The sequence below is a fragment of the Cherax quadricarinatus genome, chromosome 40 (assembly GCF_038502225.1).
Source record: "Cherax quadricarinatus isolate ZL_2023a chromosome 40, ASM3850222v1, whole genome shotgun sequence".
Taxonomy (NCBI): domain Eukaryota; kingdom Metazoa; phylum Arthropoda; class Malacostraca; order Decapoda; family Parastacidae; genus Cherax; species Cherax quadricarinatus.
Genome location: NC_091331.1, coordinates 15164092 through 15187905, shown reverse-complemented (window position 1 = coordinate 15187905; position 23814 = coordinate 15164092). Strand labels below are relative to the sequence as shown.

General features: G+C 40.6%; 1 protein-coding gene across 15 annotated transcripts in view; it reads right to left on the bottom strand.

Moving 5' to 3' along the window:
• Positions 1 to 23814, bottom strand: part of heph (polypyrimidine tract-binding protein 1 heph) — a 603602-nt gene that overhangs the window by 246560 nt on the left and 333228 nt on the right. The window contains exon 2 of one of the 15 annotated variants that reach the window (XM_070092721.1): positions 6046 to 6243. The exons of the other annotated variants lie outside the window; for them this stretch is intronic. Coding sequence (XP_069948822.1) covers positions 6046 to 6144 — 99 coding nt within the window. The 5' untranslated portion in view covers positions 6145 to 6243. The remainder of the gene's footprint in view (positions 1 to 6045; positions 6244 to 23814) is intronic. 15 annotated transcript variants of the gene reach the window in all.

Genomic DNA, 23814 nt, shown 5'->3' with positions numbered 1-23814 from the left:
GGGAGGTGATAGGGAGGGAGTACGGAAGAGATGAGGGTACAGGCCTATGAAGGGACTGAAAGATGGAGGAAAATTAGGGGAAAGGAAGAAGCGGAAGAGTCAAGAGAGGCTACCAGTCGTTTTCTGAAAGAGCTAGAAGGGGAAAAAGGGAGAAAAGAGAGAGACGAGGAAAGAGGAAGGGGAGGAAAGTAGTGGAAGAAAAAAGAGGAACCTTTGCCTTTGAAAAGGTAAAGATTAGGAAGGCAATGTAGGAAAAGGAAGAGAGGCGTAGTGAGGAATAGGAAGGGATGTACATAATGGAGGTAATGGCAAGAGTTACTAACAGATGAACTGTTGCGTTCAAGGCTGCAAATGAAAAGAAGACAAGGGAGGGGAAGGGGTGATGCGGCATGGAGGGATGCGGGCTCGGCTAGTGCTGCTGGCTGTTGCAGTAAGAGTTGGAGAGGGAGGGGGAGGGAGAAGGAAGGGGAGGGTGGAGGGAGAGGGAAGGGGAGGGAGGGAGGGAGGGAGGGAGAGAGGGAGAGAGAGAGGGAGGGAGAGAGAGAGGGAGGGTGGAGATAGAGGGAGGGTGGAGAGAGAGAGAGAGAGAGAGAGAGAGAGAGAGAGAAGGGGGGGGGGATGGCACGTGTAGTGCGGGAGGCCGCCACCAGAGAGCAGTGGTGGCTGGAGCAACAGGTGAGGGAAGCAACGTTTGTTGCTATATTTAGATACACCCACCCGACTCGCCTCTCGCCGCCCTACCTACCACACCCACTCTCCACTTTTTTAATACCATAACTGGGGAAAGAGAGACCTTCGAAAAATCAAGGCCAACACAATATTAAAAAATCAATTCCACTGAGGTGAATTACTTGCTCATAAATTCCAGATGAAAGATTTAAATAACTGAGGTAAATATGTTCTCTAATTCTCACTAACGTTCTAGAACTTCAAATATAATGAAAGAGGTTGTCATTTTATTACACAAAACTACTTTTCGCCATCCCTGACAATCGAAGAATAACACATTTAATGAGTTTACTATTTTCGAACAACATCTATGTTTTCCCTTCAGGCCGGGTTGGCCGATTTAAACGAATGGTTCTTAAGCTTATTAGTACATGTACCCCTTGGGTTGTCTCATTTTATTTTCGTACCCACCCCCTGTCAAAAATAAACAAAAACATTAGTTTCTTTATAGAAACTTTATTTTTACTGTAAAATAAATATAAAGGTGGAGTAGATTAATACAGAAGATACATTTATCTTGTGACTATTTTGTTTACGTTCGTGATTTTTTTTTGTTTGTTAAAAAATAACCACATGCATGCCATCACGTGCATCGATACGGTTTTCAGTCTTCGTTTTTGTGTGCATGAGGAAAAAAAAGCTGCCTTACACAAACAGGTGGTGACAAATGGCACGAGAACCAAAGCTGTTTCTGCTAACCTGTGGGAACGTTTTGAACTGTGCACACCATAAGTTTTACAGCGTCACTGATTCAAATATCACTTGGATTCCTCCATTACCTTTCAGTTTAACGAGATCATCATTCATTATATCAGTATCGTCCATGACATCCACATTTAAAACAATGGGTTCTCTATCCACCTACGAGCCACGAGCTACAGAAACCTCTATGATGAAAGTAACGTCAAGCATCACTACTTTACAGTAGTAAAATAAACAATTTGTTACAGCAATTTTTTCAGTATCATTAAGAGGCACTAAAAATAAATGCTAAATCATTCTGGGTGCAATGTTTATTGCTAAAGAAGCTATTGGAAAGTTATAAAAAGGTAAATAAATTTAATTTATTAAAACCAATATATTAGGATTAAGAGGAGCCAAGAAGAAAAAGTTTTTTTTTTTTTAGTTTTATAATAAAACAATGGTTTCTGGTTGCAAACAAAACAACTTTTAGTTTAAAAACAATTTAGTTTCTTTAAAAAACTGTTTTTCTGCATCCAGCCTTTAGGAGCAAGTGTTTTCACATGTCATCAAACCGGAAGTAGGTTATATTGGAAATACAAGACGCTTACAGCAAAGAACCACAATTTTTCGGCTTACTACAATATTCTTATAACATTCTTAAGGGTGCCTGTCGTCCTATCCCAACCCAGGTCTACTGCTTGATGGTGTGATGAACCAGGGGTTGGCGCACGTAGATGCAACCCAAATGATCGGGAATTAAGAGTAATTTTTTCCAATTCCTCTTGAAGAGAGCAAGGATATATCCACATATATATTGGAGATACTGGTTTTCACCCAAGTTCAAACATTTACCTACGAAGCCGAGTCACATAACACAAACAAAAATTTAAGCTATTGAAAATGAAGGTGAAGAGTGCAAAATAATTAGCGGGAATCACGAGATATGTATCTGGTTCGAGAGCTTAAAGCAAAACTTTGATGATAAATATTTAGAAAACACGAGTATGTTCAACACATTTCATCTTGGTAAAGACTTGTTTATTTACAGAATATTTATAAGTACTAGTTAGTAGATCCGTGTCAAATAACTCAGCTGCGTGCATGTTTACATATATTTTCAGTAGGGTAATAGAAACCAACTAATGTATCGATAGATTGCTTACCGAACCTATTTATATGTCGACCGAATATGAAAGAAATACACGTAAATTAACTCAGTCGTAAATTAACATCTGTCGTTTATCATACCTTTTTTTTGGTCGCGAACATAGCCACACAAAAACTGATTATGCGCATCTAACCCTTTTAAAGTCTTTTTTAAACCCTTTTGATATATACAGACTTGGTGATAAAAAAAAAGAATGATGGTTCACAATGCCCAGAAACATTACTGGCAACATTACTGGTAACAAGGTTACTTCATCTGATCGTAATACCATTCGTATCAATGTTCGCCACTTACGTACGACTTACCTGCGTCTCAAGTCGCAGGATCTTTAAGGCTGTTTGCTGCTTCAAACTTTTTCGGAGCTTTAACTACTTTTTAAATTATTTAACGATGTGTCTATTCTCAGGCAACGGCAACACGGCCGCTCATCCAGGTTACTGTGTCGATTTGTTAAGTATGCCAAAATTATAATCAAATGATTTCAGTCAATGCAAACACAAATACTCACTGCACAGGAAAGCACGCACGCACGCACACACGCACGCACGCACGCAAGCGCGCGCGCGCACACACACACACACACACACAAAACTATGCAAAAAAAAAAAGTACGTGCTACTTGAGCTACGGAAGAATGGGTGCTATCTACGGGTCGTCAGTTAAAATTTTGAATGATTTACAGGTAGTATATCCAGGGCGTCAACCAGGGTAATCAACATTCGTATTTGGGAGCGTCAGTCAAGGATAATATGATAAAGTCTATGGTTCAGGAAGCATAAGCCAAGAATCAATAAAAGGTTATACTCAAACCCGGAAAGAACTTATGATTACTGAACATCGGTTTAAAATAATTTTAAGTCTAGCAAGCAGAAGAGAATGGAAGGAAGTCTACGGGGACAGAGAACAGGTATTCCCATTTTCTGTGGCAGTGAGGCAAGGGGCAGCTACGATAAACTGGGGAGGAAGTGACTGAATCTGAAGATTCATATTAAATGTTGCAAATAAAATAAAATTCTCTACAAATTATCTATTCCATTATTACTAACATTCTAATATTATAGTTGTTGTCTATATACTTTTAATATAAATTTCTGGGTGGTTCACTTCACAACGTTTCCCTCGAATATTTCGCCTAATCATTAGATTTCCGGTTCATTTTGTTCGTTCCCAATAAAGCTATAACAAGCTTATACGTTACTGTCTTTCGCAGATGACGTTCTTGCACCAAATTTTAAAACGACCTCTAGCAACTTTATTCATCCAGTGATCAAGTGTTTTTTAGAAACAGCAGAGCATTTCCTAGTGTTATTAAATTATTATATTCCCTGTTGAGCACTAACCCCTTATGGATCATACAGCAACATACCATATTGCTGTATGATCCATGAGGACCTACTGCTCTTACATAGACTTGAAAATGTGAGTAACTTTAACAGTTTCTCTTAGGATTCTATAAATAGTCAAATAAAATATGCAAAACGATGTAAAATATTTGACTCGTTAAATCTATATTTCTTTTAAGAAGTAAATAAAACGCAGCCGTTTACTTCGATAGCATCATTGAACGAATTTCTCTCTCTCTCATATATATATATATATATATAAATATATATATATATATATATATATATATATATATATATATATATATACATATATATATATATATATATATAGATATATATATTTCAACAAGTCGGCCGTCTCCCACCGAGGCAGGGTGACCCAAAAAACAGAAAGAAAATCCCCAAAAAGAAAATACTTTCATCATTCAACACTTTCACCACACTCGCACATTATCACTGTTTTTGCAGAGGTGCTCAGAATACAACAGTTTAGAAACATACACATATAAAGATACACAACATATCCCTCCAAACTGCCAATATCCCAAACCCCTCCTTTAAAGTGCAGGCATTGTACTTCCCATTTCCAGGACTCAAGTCCGACTATATATATATTTATATATATATTATATATATATATATATATAGATATATATATATATATATACATATATATATATATTATATGTCGTGCCGAATAGGCAGAACTTGGGATCTTGGCTTAAATAGCAACGTTCATCTTGCCAGATAGGACAAGTGAAAATTTGTGTATGCAATAATTTCGCCAAAATCATTCTGAACCTAACGAAAAAAATATATTTCACTTTGTTTGTTTAGTATTAAATTATTGTAAACAAATCTAAAATATATTTAGTTGGGTTAGGCTAAAATAAATTGTTCTTGTTATAATAAGGTTAGGTAAGTTTTCTAAGTTCCTTTTCGTGCAAAATTATAATTCTTTACATCAACATTAATGAAAAAATATATATCTTGAAACGTATTAGAGGAAATTTTAGAAAGGACTTAATTTTAAATGAGTTCTTGCTAATTGACCAGTTTTACATATTCGGCACGACATTATATATATATATATATATATATATATATATATATATATATATATATATATATATATATATATATATATATATATATATATATATATATATATATGGCAGTTAGTCTAACATGTTACTAGTGATTAATAACTTCCTGATTATTAATGATTAATAACGTCCTGAAGCAACACTAAGCCAGGTTACTTACCCCTCATAATTTTGGCCAGGGTAATTTTAATCATAGCTTTTAGCTTTGTCAATTTTTGTAAGCTCAAGGATCAACACTTTCTACCTCACAATCTCCAAGGAACTTTTTCCCCTTAGCAATTCGCTTAGCGACTCGGCAAATGGCAAGAATCCTGCCAATTAAGAAAAACCTGGAGATCTCATGAGACCACAGTTTCCAAGAGGCCTAATTTATAAGGCGGGCTGTTGTTGATGAACGGCAGCGGTTATAACTGGAAATAAATTATCAACTTTATCATTCTCTCTCTCTCCCGCACCAAAGTGTGACGGAGATGAAGTTTCCTGTCAAAACTGCCTCGGTTTTATATTACTTTAGATCCTAGCATCTGATATCTGTACTATTAAACTCCTTACTTTCCTCCTCCCGCCCTGCTGAATGATTTTAGTGTTTTATATATTGTTCCTGGTTGACTGCCTAATTAACCATGCTAATCGCAATATACTGATAGACTAACGAATTACATTGATGCAATGCCTTTTGAGCAGGTGTTTCTCTCCCGAACCTATGCCAGAGTTATGGAAGAGGATTGCTGTGACACTTTATGCAACCCATTCTCCTATGATGAGTGACAATTGTGTAGATTTGCTAACGCTGGACCACTTCGCTGGTAAACGTATCGCCGCTTTTATGTTTAACCTTTTTTTATCATGTTTAATAACTACGTAGCCTACCCCATCTTGAAGTACATAACATCTGTAAATTTTCATTAAGTAAGCGTTATAAGAAATCGAAGTTGGGTACATCGTACGAAAAAAAATAATAGAACGAGGCTGGGTTGCTTTAAGACATGAGGTGTAGCGGTACGTCTCCTACCTGCACTTGGTGCATTATCTGGTCCTCGTCCTCGTCGTCGTGGGAGAGGGTTGCGGAGGAGGTGGGGTAAGCAGGGTTGTTGCTGAAGGGCCTCTTCATAATACACGCAAGAGCTTGGGGCTGGAGGCACTAGGCCAACTCTACCTCAGCCAAGACCGAGTGTTATTAGCAGAACACACAACACTACACGGGCCTTACCTGAAACAGGAGAAAAACCAAATTAAGATCATTTTAACAAGTTCACTCACCAAATACATCTAGGTTATCCTTAATAAAATATAGTTGTCGGTGGGGTATATGATGGGATGAGTTTGCGATAGGGGTTATGGATTGCATAAAGGATTGTGTTGCGAGAGTGGATATGCATAGTGTGTGGAGAAGGGTAATGCATAATGTGAGGAGTGGTATTTGGGTTGCGTATTGAGGGAGGGAAATACAGGTGTTATTGGTAATGATGGCCGTTATGGATTAAGAAGGTGGCAACTGTTTAGATGGACAGTGAGTAGTGACATGTTTGTGACAGGTAGGTGGCGGCAAGCATGACAGACTAATACGGTGGTGATAGGTGGAGACGGTAGTGATGGGTGGAGACGGTGGTGACGGGTGGAAACAGTGGTGATAAATTGGGAGACAGTCATGATATATAAGCGTCGGCGGTCATGACAGTCGAGTGGTGGTGGGTGATGGCAGTCTTCAGGGAAAACGAAGGCGACAATGTGACTAACATGTAGATAGAAAGTTCTCTCAGCGACCTCATCGACAATTGTGCGACTTAAATTTAAAAGAGGAAAAGCGCAGGTGGGTGCAAATGTTAGTTTCTAGAAAACATCAAATCTAAACCACGTTATTCGTGTTTTTACAATAGTTTTAGGAAACTTTTCATTGGGTAATTTAAAAAAAAAAAATCACAGACAGAATTGCTTAAGTTTTTGTGCATGAGCAAATGCGCGCGCCTAAAATAAACTAACCTGGTGTTGTGAGCACGCGCACCAGCTTCCGTACAAAGTATATAAACTAATTACCGGGACAAAGTTCGAGTTATGTAAGGTATTTAAGTATGCAGATGCGGGAGCAAGCGAAGGACAGTGGGTCATGTTAGAGTCCTTGGTTCACAATGTTGGCATAACCGGCCCACCTGCAAACTTCTCCCTCCATATTTAGAAACCAGTCAGTCTGGGCTCATGAATGTCCAATACCCGCCCACACCTCGCGTCTTCTCTCATGCGGTTGCACTCTCTTCAGGACGTCAACCCGAACATTACCATCAATACTTAGCCAATCCTCCATCCCGATTTAAGGAATATTCACTTGCAATGGTGGTCGACTTTTTTTTTCTTCAAGATTTCCATGTTCTAATTTGAGAATGCCTCTTTCTCTTCAAATCGATGTATCTTATTTAGATAAAGGCTCGAAGCCAATTTTTTTTCCTTGCAAATAGTGCAATGGTTTACATGCGATAACTTTAGAACACCTCTTCTGAACCGCTGCAAACATCCAACAGTATGGCGTAGCCAACATGTGGTAAAAAAAAAAAAAAAAAAAAAAAAGGAGACTTAGTACACCGTTTTATCTAGAGGAGGCTTTGTCAAGTGATAAAGCCTTGTGTAGGTGAAATGTCGTAGCTACTAATAAATCTCTCTTTGCTGAACGTTGTCTTTTTACCAGGGTGTATCTTGCTTATGTGATGGATGATGGAGTGAGCAGATTGACAAGTTTACCAATTTTATTGGCATGAGAATGTCCCTTCTGAAACACTTAAAGCATAAATTAAAAGCTGATGACAGAACGGATGAGGCTCGAATCCATGACAAGCGAATCCTAAGACTCACAGGCCAGTGTGCTAGTTACTGGTCCATGCTGGCCTAACAGGATTCATTCAACTAGATATATTTCTATAGCATGGGCCCCATTGTTGACCGGGCCGTGAACAGGAAGAACTGTAGAGGGTAGTGTTCCCTCGAACTGTCCACACAATCTACAGGTTCCAGTTTATGATCCTCTTCTAGGGCTCCTGATGATGTTAAGCTATAGGTGGAAGACTTCTTTTGTGTGTTGCACCTCCTCTGCCTCATTTTTTTTTTTTTTAGATACAACTACCATTCTTCTTTTTGTGCGCTTTTTAGGGACACGTGTTGTGGAGCAAACAAAGCACATCCGGGCTTAAAAGTGCTACTTACATGTTAAATGCTACCAACACTTAGCCAAGTATTAATAAGCACACTACTTACACTAAATCACCTTTCACGCACATCCAGGTGTAAACGCCCCATTATATCGTAATCGTGAAGGTTTTATGGAATTTGTCTGAAGCTATAATGCTAAAATAACGAGACTTAAGAGAGACTGACAGTGGAAAGGTTCATGGGAGATAAAGTTAACCTCGTTTAAAATACTCGGGAGAAAACTTGACAAGAGCTGATAAAAATTAACTGACAACCAAGGAGCAGGGGCAATGAAGCACAGATGGAAGATGAAATACTTTTAGGTCTGAGGGTATTAAAGAAAAAAAAGTGAAATGAGCTGGATAAAGTTGTGACAGCAAATTTAAACAATTTTTCAAGAGTACAGACCCGAGAGGCAAAAAAAATCAATGATGCCGGTAGATTTCATGCAAGAAAGCTCCATCCAACCCTGCAAAACACAAGGAGACGTCAACCGCATTCCATACTGAAAAATTGGTACTGTGAAAAATATGAGCCAAGAGTTTACAAAGTTTCAATAACAAATATAGACGTAGATATCTTTCAATGTCAAGACGCACTACAACCATCACTGTCTCCCTCCAATGGTTACCTGGAGGTTATTCCGGGGATCAACGCCCCCGCGGCCCGGTCCACGACCAGGCCTCCCGATGGATCAGGGCCTGATCAACTAGGCTGTTACTGCTGGCCGCACGCAGTCCAACGTACGAGCCACAGCCGGCTGATCCGGCACTGACTTTAGGTATCTGTCCAGCTCTCTCTTGAAGGCAGCCAGGGGTTTATTGGCAATTCCCCTAATGCTTGATGGGAGGCTGTTAAACAGTTCTGGGCCCCGGACACTTATGGTGTTTTCCCTTAGTGTACCAATGGCGCCCCTACTTTTTATTGGGGTCATTTTGCATCGCCTGCCCAGTCTTTTACTTTCGTAGGGAGTGATTTCTGTGTGCAGATTTGGGACCATTCCTTCCAAGATTTTCCAAGTGTAGATTATGATATATCTCTCCCTCCTGCGTTCCAACGAGTACAAGTCAAGTGCTTCCAAGCGTTCCCAGTAGTTAAGGTGCTTGACAGAACTTATACGTGCAGTAAAGGATCTCTGTACACTCTCTAGATCTGCGATTTCACCCGCTTTGAATGGAGATGTTAATGTACAGCAGTATTCCAGCCTAGAGAGAACAAGTGATTTGAAAAGGATCATCATGGGCTTGGCATCTCTCGTTTTGAAAGTTCTCATTATCCATCCTATCATTTTCTTTGCACGTGCGATCGTGGCACTGTTGTGATCCTTGAAAGTGAGATCCTCAGACATTACTACTCCCAGGTCCCTTACATTATTTTTCCGCTCTATTGTATGGCCGGAGTCAGTAGTATACTCTGTTCTAGTTATTATCTCCTCCAGTTTTCCATAACGTAGTAGTTGGAATTTGTCCTCATTGAATATCATGTTGTTTACCGTTGCCCACTGGAAAACTTTGTTTATATCTTCTTGGAGGTTAACCGCGTCCTCAGCAGATGACAGCCTCATGCAGATCCTAGTATCATCCGCAAAGGATGATACGGTGCTGTGGTGTATATCTCTATGTCTGATATGAGGATAAGGAATAAGATGGGGGCGAGTACTGTGCCTTGTGGAACAGAGCTCTTCACTATGGCAGCCTCCGATTTAACTCTGTTGACCACTACTCTTTGTGTTCGATTTGTTAGGAAGTTGAAGATCCATCTCCCCACTTTCCCAGTTATTCCTTTAGCACGTATTTCATGGGTTATTACGCCATGATCGCATTTGTCAAATGCTTTTGCGAAGTCTGTGTATATTACATCTGCATTCTGATTTTCTTCCAGTGCATCCAAGGCCATGTCATAGTGATCCAGTAGTTGTGAGAGGCAGGAGCGACCTGCCCTGAACCCATGTTGCCCTGGATTGTGCAGATTTTGGGAATCCAGGTGATTTGCAATCCTGCTTCTTAGCACTCTTTCAAAGATTTTTATGATGTGGGACGTCAGAGCTATTGGTCTATAGTTCTTAGCTAATGCTTTGCTGCCACCTTTATGGAGTGGGCCTATATCCGTTGTTTTAAGTGACTGGAATTTCACCCATGTCCAAGCTCCTCCTCCATAGTGTACTTAGGGCACGCGAGAGGGGTTTCTTGCAGTTCTTAATGAAAACAGAGTTCCACGAGTCTGGGCCAGGGGCGGAGTGCATGGGCATGTTGTCAATGGCTTTTTCGAAATCTATCGGAGTTAGGGTAATGTCGGAAATCTGGCATACATTTATGGAGTTTTGAGGCTCATTCATGAAGAAATAAATCATTTGGGTCGTCGATCCTCAGACCGATTAGTGGTTCACTAAACAGAGAGTCGTACTGGGATTTCAATATTTCACTCATTTCCTTGTTGTCATCTGTGTAAGTCCCATCCTGTCTGAGTAAGGGTCCGATACTAGATGTGGTATTTGCCTTGTTTTTGGCATATGAAAAGAAATATTTTGAATTTCTTTCAATTTCACTATTAGCTTTAAGCTCCTCCTGCCTCTCCTGGTTCCTGTAAGAGTCATTTAACTTAAGTTCGATAGTTTCCACTTCCCTGGTCAGCACCTTTCGTGTATCAGATATTCTAGCACTCCTGAGGAGCTCAGTGACTCTTCGTCGTCTTCTGTAGAGGGAGCGTCTTTTTCTCTCCAGTTTACTCCTGCTCTTCTTCTTTCTTAGGGGAATATGCCTAGAACATGCTTCGGCTACCAGGAAGTTGATCCTTTCAAGGCACTGGTTTGGATCCATGTCATTTAAGACATCTTCCCAACATGTTTCGTTTAGGACATGGTTTACCTGGTCCCAGTTGATGTTCTTGTTGAAATTGTATTTTGTGAAGACACCTTCACAGGTATATGCATTCTGCTGTTCAGGACCCCTATGCATGTACGTCTGGACTTCGATTAGATTGTGATCGGAATTAGTTGTTTTTGATATTCTTATGTCTCTTATCAGGTCCTCATTATTTGTGAAGATAAGGTCAAGTGTGTTTTCTAGTCTTGTTGGCTCCACTATCTGCTGGCTTAAGGTGTGTTTTTCGCAGAGACTTAGTAGCTCATGTGTGTGTGACCTTTCATCTGCGCTACCTCCGGGGATTGTTTCAGCTATAACATTATTTGCTACATTCTTCCATTTTGTATGCCTTAGGTTGAAATCACCAAGCAGTAAGATGTTTGGGGATGGAGCTGGAAGGTTTTCCAAACAGTAATCGATTTTCAGTAGCTGTTCCTTGAACTGTTGGGAGGTTGCATCTGGTGGCTTGTATACAACCACAATGACTAGGTTTTGGTTCTCGATCTTTATTGATAGAACTTCAACTACCTCATTTGTGGTGTTCAGCAACTCCGTGCAGATAAGGGACTCTTTGACATACAGGCCAACCCCCCCCCCCCCTTGTTGCCTGTTTTTTCTGTCGTATCTAAAAAGGTTGTAACCACTTATCCATATTTCACTGTCAAAGTGATCTTTTGTGTGAGTCTCTGTGAAGGCTGCAAACGTTGCATTAGACTCCACTAGAAGTCCACTGATAAAAGGTATTTTGTTGTTGGTGGATGGCTTAAGGCCCTGTATATTAGCAAATATGAACGAGGTTGTATTCTGTGTTTGTTGGGGGGATTTTGTTATTGGCATCAGTAGTTGTAATTCTGGAGGGCCATGGGTGGCCACTGGCTGCGCCTCCAGTCCAACAAGGCTCCAAGGTGGTGGACTATTTTTGTTATTTCCTTCCATTTTCTTTTTTCGTTTCCTGCCACTAAAATATGGTGGGGCACTAAAGACCAGAAATCATTAAAATCGGTCGGTAGATCGTTACCGACTCAATCACTGCAAACAGAATTGGGTGAACATTACTACGACGTCACAGTAATAGCATCCGTAAAAAACTTGAATGCATAAATCGTAATTATCAAATAAACCTGAGATCGAAGAAAAGAGCAATGTAAAACGCTAAATAAATTTAAATGTGCCAGAGACAGGTTTCCTAAAGTCAAAAGAATGTAAAGAATGACGCACCACACACAGAATATACAAATACAAAGAGCGTTGCCACTGCGTAAACGGTAATGAAATTATGGTAACCTGATTTACGAAGAGGAAGGCGTGTGCCTTACTTAAAAGAAGCTGATACACTACACTAAATTGTGACAAGAGAGGCCCTTTCGGGGAACCACGTAGATTTCCATTCATTAGACACCGTTGCCTGGTCTCATCCAGGCTTCCGCAATGACCAACCTGTCAGACTATAGATGATTGCGTGTCACAGGACCTCAACCACGCAACCTTGGCAATTGTTACATCATGCAAGAACTTTTACTGTTTCCTCTTAAACATTTCCACATTTTTCCAGTAATGTTTATCATTCTTCTGTATCTTTCTCGTCTCCACTCCGAGTACATTCACAACCCAAGTAGACCACCAGCAGCAACAACCTGGTTGACCAGGCAAGCACCAGACGAGCCTGACCCATGGCCAAGCTCAGGGAGTAGAAAAGCTCTCGGAACACATTAAAGGCATATCAAAGGTAAGTGCTTCTTGATCAAGTCTATAAATTCTAGTATGATTGCATTTTTTTTTATTTGCTTGGTACAAAATGAATAATCTTATGGAAAGTATAATCAAATAAAGTCTTACTGAAAAGTAGCTTCTTTGAAAATATCTAGAAATATTACGTGACGTGAACCTGTAACCAACAGTTCCCAACGCGACTTAGCACGTGCAAGATTCTCGGGAACTCTCTTAAAAAGTAATAAGAAGAAAATTACTACGTACAACTAACATCTAATTACTGAACGAAAAATGCTCATTTAACTTTGGGCCTCTTGGCGACTTGCAGAACCAAAGAAAATAGGGTGACCTGGCATAAAGATGTTGGACTTCGTGGAGCTAGTACCAACAACCTGGTTGATCAGGCCATCCTCCAAGAGGTCTGGTCAGGAACCGGGCCTGTGGGACGCTGACCCTCGAAAAACACTAAGGGTAAAAGACACGTGCAGCTAGAGATCACGATGCATCACCAGAGCGTGTCTCTGATTGAGACCTGTATCAGCTAACAAATTAAAAACCACCACCAGAATACAACTAGACAGCACGTGGCAGTCCCTCCCACTGCCTCAGATACTATACTGAACCCCCTCAAAGATATTTCGTACTCTCGAGAACATCCCATTCTACACGAGGTTATGTTATATTTCCTCCTTGAGAAGATATTTCATTCTCCTGAAACAGGCTTCCCGGCGAACCAATTGATAATTACAAATTTGCTTAAGCTGATGATATAAAGTCTATCAATCCACTACCAATTATCATACACAAATATTATTTTAAGGGTTTATAAAACCAACCTGTGACACTACATTGTTTATTGGTTAGGGAGGGGAGCAAGAGAAAGGAATGATAGGAAGTGGGTAAAGTTCAGGAATGAAAAATAGAAGATTGGTCGAGGAAGAGGAAAGAGGGGGTTGAGGAATAGGAAAGAGGGGATTGAGGAATAGGAAAGGGGGGGTGGAGGAAGAGGAAAGAGGGGTGGAGGAAGAGGAAAGAGGGGTGGAGGAAGAGGAAAGAGGGGTGGAGGAAGAGGAAAGAGAGGGGATGAAGAGGAAAGAGGGGGGGATGAAGAGGAAAGAGGGGTGGATGAAGAGGAAAGAGAGGTGGATGAAGAGGAGAGGGGTGGAGGAAGAGGAAAGAAAGGTGGAGGAAGAGGAAAGTGTGGTCGAGAAAGAGGAAAAAGCGGTCGAGTAAAAGGAAAAAGAGGGATGACGACAAAAAGATGAGGAAGAGATGGAAGGAAGTCTACCTGAATAAGACCTTAACTAACCGATAAGCCCTTACGTTAATATAGTCATCACGACCTGACAGATCAGATAGAGCACTATCACTGGCAAATCCAATGTCAACTAAGAGACCTGACCAGGAACCGGCATGCGATGATCACCAGAACTCCAAGGTAAGAATAAAGTATCGCAATTAATACGACTTTCCATCCAACTTACATATCCATCAGTCTCGTTGACCTTCCACCAGATGAAAATACTTGTCCAGTTTCCTTGTAGTGTTTATGATATTTTCTGGCAAGATGTTGAATAGTCTGGGGCCAGGGATACTTATTGTACCCACTGTGCCCCTGCTTTTCACTTTTTTTTCCAATTCCTTCCATATTTCTTATGTCGGTGTGCAAATTTATTAAGACAAAATACTTTCCGGGTATATATAATTATGTATTTATCCTGTTCCAGTAAATACATACTTAGGACTTTTAGGTGTTCCCAGTAATTTAAATGCTTCACTGGCTACTTCACTGGATACGTTCCAACTCTGATATTTCCCCTACCCTGAACGGGGCCGTCTACACTAAACAATATTATAAAAGAACACACGCGATTTAAAAGGCGTCACAATTGGCACTATTTCCTGCTCTAATTATCCACCTTCACACCTCTGCCAGTTGAGACATTTGTCTTGTGTTCTTTGAAAGAAAAGTCAGCCGACATAATTATTCCTAGAAAGCTAGAAAACAAAACACTAACATAGGCAAGAACTGGTACTACACTGATTTATAAACAAGTTCATTTAGAGGACTTCTAAATCCTAATATTTTATGGTGAAAATTATGGCTTGAATTTGTACACTGTATTTAAAACACCGCTTGTACAAGACGGGCTGTTATCAGTAATTTCACTCCTATATATTTGCAATAAATTTTATCAATAAGTCATTCAGCAAGTCAAATAAGAGGACTGGTTCACTGATGACTACTTAGTGACTTAGTGTACACTCCTAGAAAATATAAGAGGCTAAGTTACTATATCACCACAGTATAACAGCTCTTACTTTCAGCAGACTTCTAAGAGTTTTCATCTCAAAAACTGTAAAACCCCTGGTGTATAAAAAAAAAATGAGGCGAAACTGGGAGTGGGAAAAAAATTCCCTAAAAACTCAACCACGACAATGCTGGGTCACCAACTGGACAAGACCCGGGCCGGGGCAATACCGGCGAACCACATCTAACCAAGACTTTCCTGAAATGCATAGTTGGAATGACAACCAATCTCCTAAAACTTGTTAAAATATCATTATAAATTTGACGTGTACAAGTAATTTATACAGCAGATTAAGAGGAGAAGCACAAGTAGGAAGCGTACAATCAAGAAAATACGCAAGCTTTTACCGTACTCACTAACCCTTGCTCTCAATACGCACCGGACAAGACTGCAATGAAATATGGTAAAAAATGAAAGTCTTAAGGGTATGGAGGAGAGTATGAGAAAGCGGGAACTGAGGGTGTCGCCAAGCTGGCTCTGTGCCAGCCGAACTCCGCCCCGCCCACGCCACCCAGACACAACACACGCCGCCGCGCCCTTCAACACAAGTCATGCACCACACGCACTCCCCTACAATGTACTAAAACCTGTTATTCACAATGCTAATACTTTTTTTTCACATTACGTATTTGTCAATGGGCTAATGTACTGACAAGATGTAATTTCACATACACAGTTGGTAAACTGCAAGGAACTTGACAAGTTCCTCAAATCAGTTCCTGACCAACTGGGTTGTGGTTCGTACGCTGAACTTCCTGCGCTCATCGGTAACAGCCTGGCTGCTCAAGCAATGGTCCACCAGGAAGTTTGGTCCGGGACCGGGCCACGGAGGTATTGACCCCTGAAAGAATCATTCAGGTATATTTGTCACGTTTTATAGTAGGACGACTAGAGCAAGCGGGTCCTATTTACACCCAATTATTTAATTTCATGTTACTTGCCGAAACATAAGCTTCACTGACTACTTCACATTCTTCCTGCTGCTAAAAAACCTTAACTATCGTAGCCTTCCGATTTTTTTTTTTTTTTTACGATTTTAATCAATGAAATTTTTTTGATTTTATATGTTCCGTCCCCTCCTCATATTACACCATGTGTGAATTTCATCAGTCGGACATAGCAACTGTCATCTTTCATTCTATGCCTTTGGTGATCATGTAATATCAAGTACCTTCGATTGATTGAGTGCCGAAAATAAGTAAATCTAATCAAGAGACCAGACCGAAAGGGCGCCATGATCTCCACAACCATCAAATAGTATTCTCCATGGAGTCTAGGAAATAGTATGCACATGCTTGCACCGTGTAGTTTTGCGCAACAGTGGAAGCCAACGTACATATCAACTGGAGCGTGGAAAAATGGGAGTGGGGGAGAGTGAAAAGCTGGGGTGGGAGGGAGGAAATGGTGGGGAAGGAATGGGAGGGAAGGGGAGGAGCACGGAGTGTGAAAAGCTTCACCTGGCAGCGGTCAGTTCCCTCTGGCTGCTGCCAGCTCAGGATTTACAAACAAGATTAACAATGCCTTCAAATACAGAAAATAATTATTTGTACCACTACTAGAAACTAGATAAAATCGCACACTTTTCCCTTTACACACCCTTCTCATTTGTCTGGGTGGGTGAGACAAGGTGGTGGAAAATTGGCTATTACGGGCTGGCAACCCTCTCAGGGGTCCAGCCGCCCAGGGGATAATTCAATATCGCAACCCCTCACGGCCCCCCTCCACTGTCCACGCCCTCAGTGGGAAGGTTACTAAGGACAGTGGGAAGAGGGGGGGGGGGTTCAAAGCTATGAAGCTACCCCTCCTCTGTTTACGCCCCAAGTTGCAAGGTACTGGGAAAAAAGAGAAGAGAAAGGTGATTTACAAGCAACGAAACATGTTGACAAGAACGAGAGCTCTCGAGTTTAGTTTCAGCAATGAGTTACATCATAATTTTATGACTGGAGTACATGCCACACGCTAAATACGATGCCTTCGTTTAAGCCATGACGTATTTATTTTCTACTTTCTGAACGTTGCGCTATCGTTATAATACTAGAAACTAGGGCAGGAGGAGGGTGGGATTAAGGCGATGAGAGGGGAGGGGTAACTAGTGAAAAAGAACTGTTCGGCGTGAAATGAAATAGGGGAGTGACAGCTGCAAGTGGAGGCTTTCTATCAGAGAATGAGTAGGGCAAGTAGTGACTTGTGGAATATAATATCTCATCAATGTGGTGAGATGTGCTAACATCACAAAGTATGTGTCTTAATGTCTTATAGGTAGATCAATCCCCCACCTCCTTTCCCCTAAAAGGGCCTCCCTGGTAAGCTGTGACGTCAGTGTACGAGGAAATAATCTTTCGGCGCTTCATGTAGCACAACACTATTACCTAACCACAGATAGGAATACCATAATTTGACTCCTGCATTCTTACCTTCTCGCCTTCAAACATTAATAATTTTAATATAAAAATTTAAATAAGATAAATATTGGAACTGGTAGGGTGATACCCAGGGCTGTGGAGTCAAAAGTCGGAAGCAATTCTTAGACTACTAGAGTCGGGGTCGGTAAAAAGGTAGACTCCGACTCCTAATAAATTTAAATTGTACAGAATATAAATTAAACACTTTAATCTGGAAAAGGAAGTTCATGTACCTAATTGAGTTCATTTTTTTTTAAATGGTTATTTACTAAGTTGTTTTAGGTGTTCAATTGGTTTTTACTTTTTTATAGTTTTAGTTCTGAATTCTTTTTAGTAATATCAAATGATGTACTTCAGATTTTTTAAACAGGACAAAGATGGTTCTGACAGATTTCTTTAACATCCTATTACTTTATACTGATAGTCTTTTTATAAAAAATATAACCTCGATGTTTCCATTTTTTCAAGTTTTGTCCTTTGTTTAACTAAGGTTACTGAATGTTTGCATTTCTTTAATAAATAAAATAAAAAAAAAGCCAGAATGGCATAGCTATAGCATTTAGAACCAATCTTTAACAGGCTACTGAGCTTGTATGTTGCATGTTTGCAATCCATATAACAAATATATATTTAGTATACTTATATTTATTTCCCATCTCAATGTATAATTAAAGGAGCGGCAGTCGGAAGTGCCATAAATAAAAGAGTCGGAGGTTTTATGTGCCGACTCAACAGCCCTGGTGATACCGATGAACACTTTTTTATTGAGGAAACCCTTCACCAACGCTTTTCCAAATTAAATGTCTTGATCAGTGCATACTTGTCTTACACACAAGTCAGAAATATGTACTCAATTACATTCACACCTTGACAAAGACAGAACTACATTAGCTTTGCTTAATGATGACATACCAATGAAACTCTGAAGTGTTTCGAGTTTTCCAACTTCTACAACCCGGCCCCAGGTCAGAATTGTCTGATCAACCAGGCTATCACTGCAGGCGGTTGGCTGTCCCACATATCCATCACAACCTCTTTGATATACCTCTGATGAGGTGAATTTTTCCACTCGTCTGATGCTTGCCTGGTCAACCAGGCTGCTGCTGTTGGCGGTCCGCATATCCATCACAGCCTGGTTGATCTAGCACCTAGTAAAGATACTTGTGTAGTTTCCTCGTAAAGACTTCTATATTTGTCCTAGCAGTGTTTCTATTTTCTGGTACGACGTTGAATGATCTGGGGCCACGGATGTTAATACAATGTTCTCTTATTGTGCCCACGGCGCCCATGTTTTTCACTTGGTGTATTTTGTACTTCCACCCATCTTTCTCACTTCAGTATGTTATGGCAGTGTGAAGGTTCGGGGACGAGGCACTCGAGTACTTTCCAGGTATATATAATCATGTAGCTCTCTCCCCTCCGCTCCAGTGAATACATATTTAAGGCTTTAGTGCATTCCCAGTAATTTAAATGTTCTATTGGCTCTATGCGGGCCGTAAACGAACTGTATCTGTTCCATCTCTGATGTCTCTCTGAACGGGGTCGTTAACACTGAACAATAATCTAAACGAGAAAGCACCGGCTATTTAAAAAGTGTAACCATTACATGGTAGTGGTAATGTTTGAGAATCTCACTTTCAAGGATCACAACAGTGCCACGATCACAAGTGCAAAGAAAATGATAGGATGGATAATGAGAACGTTCAAAACGAGAGATGCCAAGCCAATGATGATCTTTTACAAATCACTTGTTCTCTCTAAGCTGGAATACTGCTGTACATTAACATCTCCATTCAAAGCAGGTGAAAATGCAGAGTGTACAGAGAACCTTTACTGCACGTATAAGTTCTATCAAGCACCTCAACTACTGGGAACGCTTGGAAGTACTTGACTTGTACTCGCTGGAATGCATGAGAGAGATATACCATAATCTACACTTGGAAAATCCTAGGAATGGTCCCGAATCTGCACACAGAAATCACTCCATACGAAAGTAAAAGACTGGGCAGGCGATGCAAAATACCCCCAATTAAAAGTAAAGGCGCCATTGGTACACTAAGAGAAAACACCATAAGTGTCTGGGGCCCAAGACTGTTCAACAGCCTCCCACCAAGCATAAGGGAAATTACCAATAGGCCCTGACTGCCTTCAAGAGGGAGCTGGACAGATACCTAAAGTCGGTGCCGAATCAGCCGGGCTGTGGCTCGTACGTTGGACTAGGTGCGGCTAGCAGTGATAGCCTGGTTGATCAGGCCCTGATCCACCGGGAGGCCTGGTCGTGGACTGGACCGCGGGGGCGTTGTTCCCCCGAATACCCTCCGGGTAGATTGACACTATTTCCCTTATTGTTGTGACTCTGAAAGAAAGGTCAGACAATATAATTACTCATAGTCTTTCACATGTTCCTTTCGTTCTATCTGATGGCCCTCTTGAGGTTTGTATACAGCGATACTTACAAGTTCTTCAGTTTCCATATCTGCCTCTTTAATGTAGTAGGTTCGCGGTTGTTGTCCCGGCCAGGGTCTTTTCCGGATGGTGACCCGGCCATGTCTACAATAGGCCTCCCTTCTCTTAGTCTATGAAGATAAGGCTTGTGACCCATGTGGGAATAACAGCAAGGTGATATACAAACACATTTTGACAAGTGGCCTTCTGAATTAGGAGTGAGGGAAGGGACGGTAAGAGTTGTCATTTTACTTGTGGGCTACTCTGGAACATAGCTGGGAAGAGATGATCAGATGCGGATTACAGGAGTGTGCCACTATTTGCAGTTAACCCGTGGTCAGTTTCGGGAGACAATGACCCCATGACAAGGACCAGGATCAGGTCTCCCCACTGGAGGCATGATCAGCGTCTGTCAGTGCTGGCGGGACTCATTCTATTGTAAGCACCACATCCCTGCTGATCAGAAAATGGCTCGAAGAATTCGTCAAATTCCTTCCTGTAGATAGGTAAGGGGCTGTTGGTATTTTCCCTCAAGTATGAAAGGAGACGATTAAAAAGTCTTGGGTACTTCACATTTATTATCTTTTGGAGTACTCTTTGAACCTCCGCTTTTCACTGGGAGCATTTTGCAGCGTCTGCCGAGCCTCTTGCTTTCGTAGGAAGTGATATGTATGTACAGGATGTTTCTTTCTCGCCTACGTTCCAAAGAGTACGGTTCGAAGGAATTCAGGCGCTCCCAGTAAGTTAGGTACTTGACTGAATTTATACGGGCAATGAAGATTTTCTGTAGTCTTCAAACCTGAGATTGTCTGCTCTTTGAAGGGGGCTAGCGGTATATAGCAATATTCCAGTCTAGAGACCACAAATGATGTATCATCACTGGCTGGCATCTCGTTTCGAAGGTTTTACTTATCCAGCCTATCATGTTCCCTTATCTTATAATAAAAGTTCACAACACTGTTGTGAACCTTTATAAGATAAGGGTAATAGTAACCTTAGCTTCATATGAAGAAGTATATATAGTTGTTCTTAAAGTTATAAATCAGTTTCATATATCTTAGTTAAGGCCTCACTTATGTTATGCTGCTCAGTTCTGGTCTCATTACAGAATCGACAAAAAACTACAGGAAAACACTGAGGATGGCGAAGTTAATACCATATATCAGATATTTTTACCATGTAGAAAGGCAAAAAGCACTTAATTTGCATACTTTGATTAATTTTAAGACCCCTTTTATGGAATATTTATTAAACCATTCATTTATATATAACCAAAATGAATATAACCTATGAGCTGGGAGTATCGTATGGTCAGTACTGGAGACTACTCATTACAGATGCTCGTGGAAGGGTCGCCCGTTCCGTGTGTAAAAAAAAAAAAAAAAAAAAAAAAAAGGAAATACATGAAAATAAATCAGAATGAGAACTATTAAGAAATATGTAAAAGTTTAGCGTATAAAGTCATGTATGCTGTATTGTGACGATTAAATTCATCTTCAGAATGATTTAGACAGGTTAATGTTCCAGTAGGAAATGTGGAAAATGAAGTTCAATGTGGAAAAATGCGAAATCTTAATCCTCGTTAATGAAAACTCTAGCAAGAGAATGTGAAAAGGATTAGAGTTACAGCCACAACAGTGTCTACTCGTCCGTACAAAGGTTATTCTTCAGCTCTACACATCCATCACGAGGCTGTAATGAAAATGTGAGCCAGCGGACCACCAGCAACAACAGCCTGGTCCAAGGCTGGGCTCCAAGAGTAGAAAAACTTTCAAAATTCATCAAAGGTATCCCTTGTAAATGCGAAATTTAGATTATACAGCGCAATTCTGGTTTCCATACTACAGAATGGCTATAAATAGATCACAGAAAAATTACAAAATTAATCCACAAATAAAAAATATCTATACAAATTGATCGAGAGCCACGAACAAGGAGCTGAAAGACGAAAATTAATCCATTATATAAGGAATTTATCGTACGAAGATTTTGAGAGCCCTGAACTTGCAGTTTCTTAAAAGAAGCAGAATGATGGGAGACATTAATGAAGTACACAAGTGAAAGACAAGTTGGTTGGTTAATTAGATTTAAAGCCTATCGAATACATGAGGGACATCAAGTCTGCATGTAAACGGTTCATCAACAGTCAAGAATACTTTAATGCATAAAATATGGATGTACAAAAACAAGATCCTCTCAGTGTATACATGAAGATGTATATAGTTAAAAGTTGATAAAAATAAGGTGCAAGGAATATGCAACCAAGAATAACTAAAAGCAATGGTTTTTAGGTTGAATATATTCCGATTTAGAAACGATACAGGAAAGCTCTTGTATGGAAATAAGAACTGTAGAAAAGTAGAACAATATCTCGGGTAATGATCGAAACTAGTACTTTTAGTAGCTTTAAAAGCAGGCTATATAAATACAGTTAATTTAAAAGTTGAATGAGAAGAACACGGCCTAGTAAGTCTACCGTAGTGCTCTTTCATGCTTATAGTATTATGCTGAATGTAAGTTAATAAGATTTACCTGTCATCAGCCGGGTTATGATGGCTTCGTGGGCCTCCTGGCCACTACCACAACCTGGTTAACCAGGTCAACAGAGATGGTGGTCTCTGGCCAGGTTGCAAAGTTAGAAGAGTCCTCCAAACCGGAACCAACTTAAACAGGTAAATCTTACATGTTCGTGAGATAAATAAATGACCAACAAATCTTAAGAGAGTAAATCGATTAACGGGTATATGCTTCACACTCATGACATTACGATAGTACCTCCCTGGATAGTTAATATACATGTATATCTGGACAGTATACCTGGAGAGGGTTTAGGGAGTCACGCCCCCGCGGTCCGGTCTGTGACCAGGTGTCTATGATGCCCAGCTGATTAAGCCAATTCTTAAAAACGTACTACCCAAGAAGGGAAAATAGAATTCACGTGCGTCGTGTGTAGAACATAAAGAGCATAGTGACGTATACGTTGAAAAGGGTGTAGAAATGGATTTCAAGTGTAAGGTAAGAAGGTTGGAAGATGCAAAGGAAGCAGATCGGAGGGAAGGGGCAAGGATGGGTTCTCCACCCTGGTGGGAGAGGAAGAGCAGGGCACACGAGGAGAGGTGGCGTGGTGGGAGAGAGGACTGAAAAGATGGAGAAGGGAAGAGGTGATGGGATAGGCGAAGGAAAGAGATGTTAACGAAGGGAAAAGTGAAGCCTGGTATACGCAACTCTTAGTAGGAAAGAGAGGTAGACAGGCAGGAGAGTGTCGAGTGACGCAGGACAATATGAGAGACTGCGTCGGTTGGTGGCGCTAAACGTTATAGCCACAAGGACGTAACTCAAGCATCCACACAACCTCAGACACTCGACTGGTTCTACTGCGCTATACACTATCCTCATCGTAAGAGTACTCCATTACCCAGTTAGCATTACTCGTTCAACGTTATTTCTGGAGTTCACTTGGAGCTACGTTAACAGTGCATGTTCTTCAAGAGCCTATGTAGTAACGAGAGCTAAGCGTCAAGTTCATTGACCAAGGTCTTCTAATCTTGACACTTGCAGATCGACATCCCCGGCTTCTTAAATTTCAGTGTTCTTTTTTGTGTAAAAATGTGGATATGTTGCCCAGTGGAACACCTACAATAACAGCTTGGTTGACCAGGCAAGCACCAGATAAGCTTGGCCTAGGACTGAGCTCCACCAGAATTCTCGAAACTCAATGGAGGAGTCGCTACAAGCCTGAGCCTTATTTTCTTAAGGGCAGAGTGGCAAGCTGGAAACCCTAGGATTACAATGCAAAAGATGCAACATTACCAATTATATAAACACACCACTTTTCTTTCTCATTCTCATATCGGACATAGACAGGTATATAAATCAT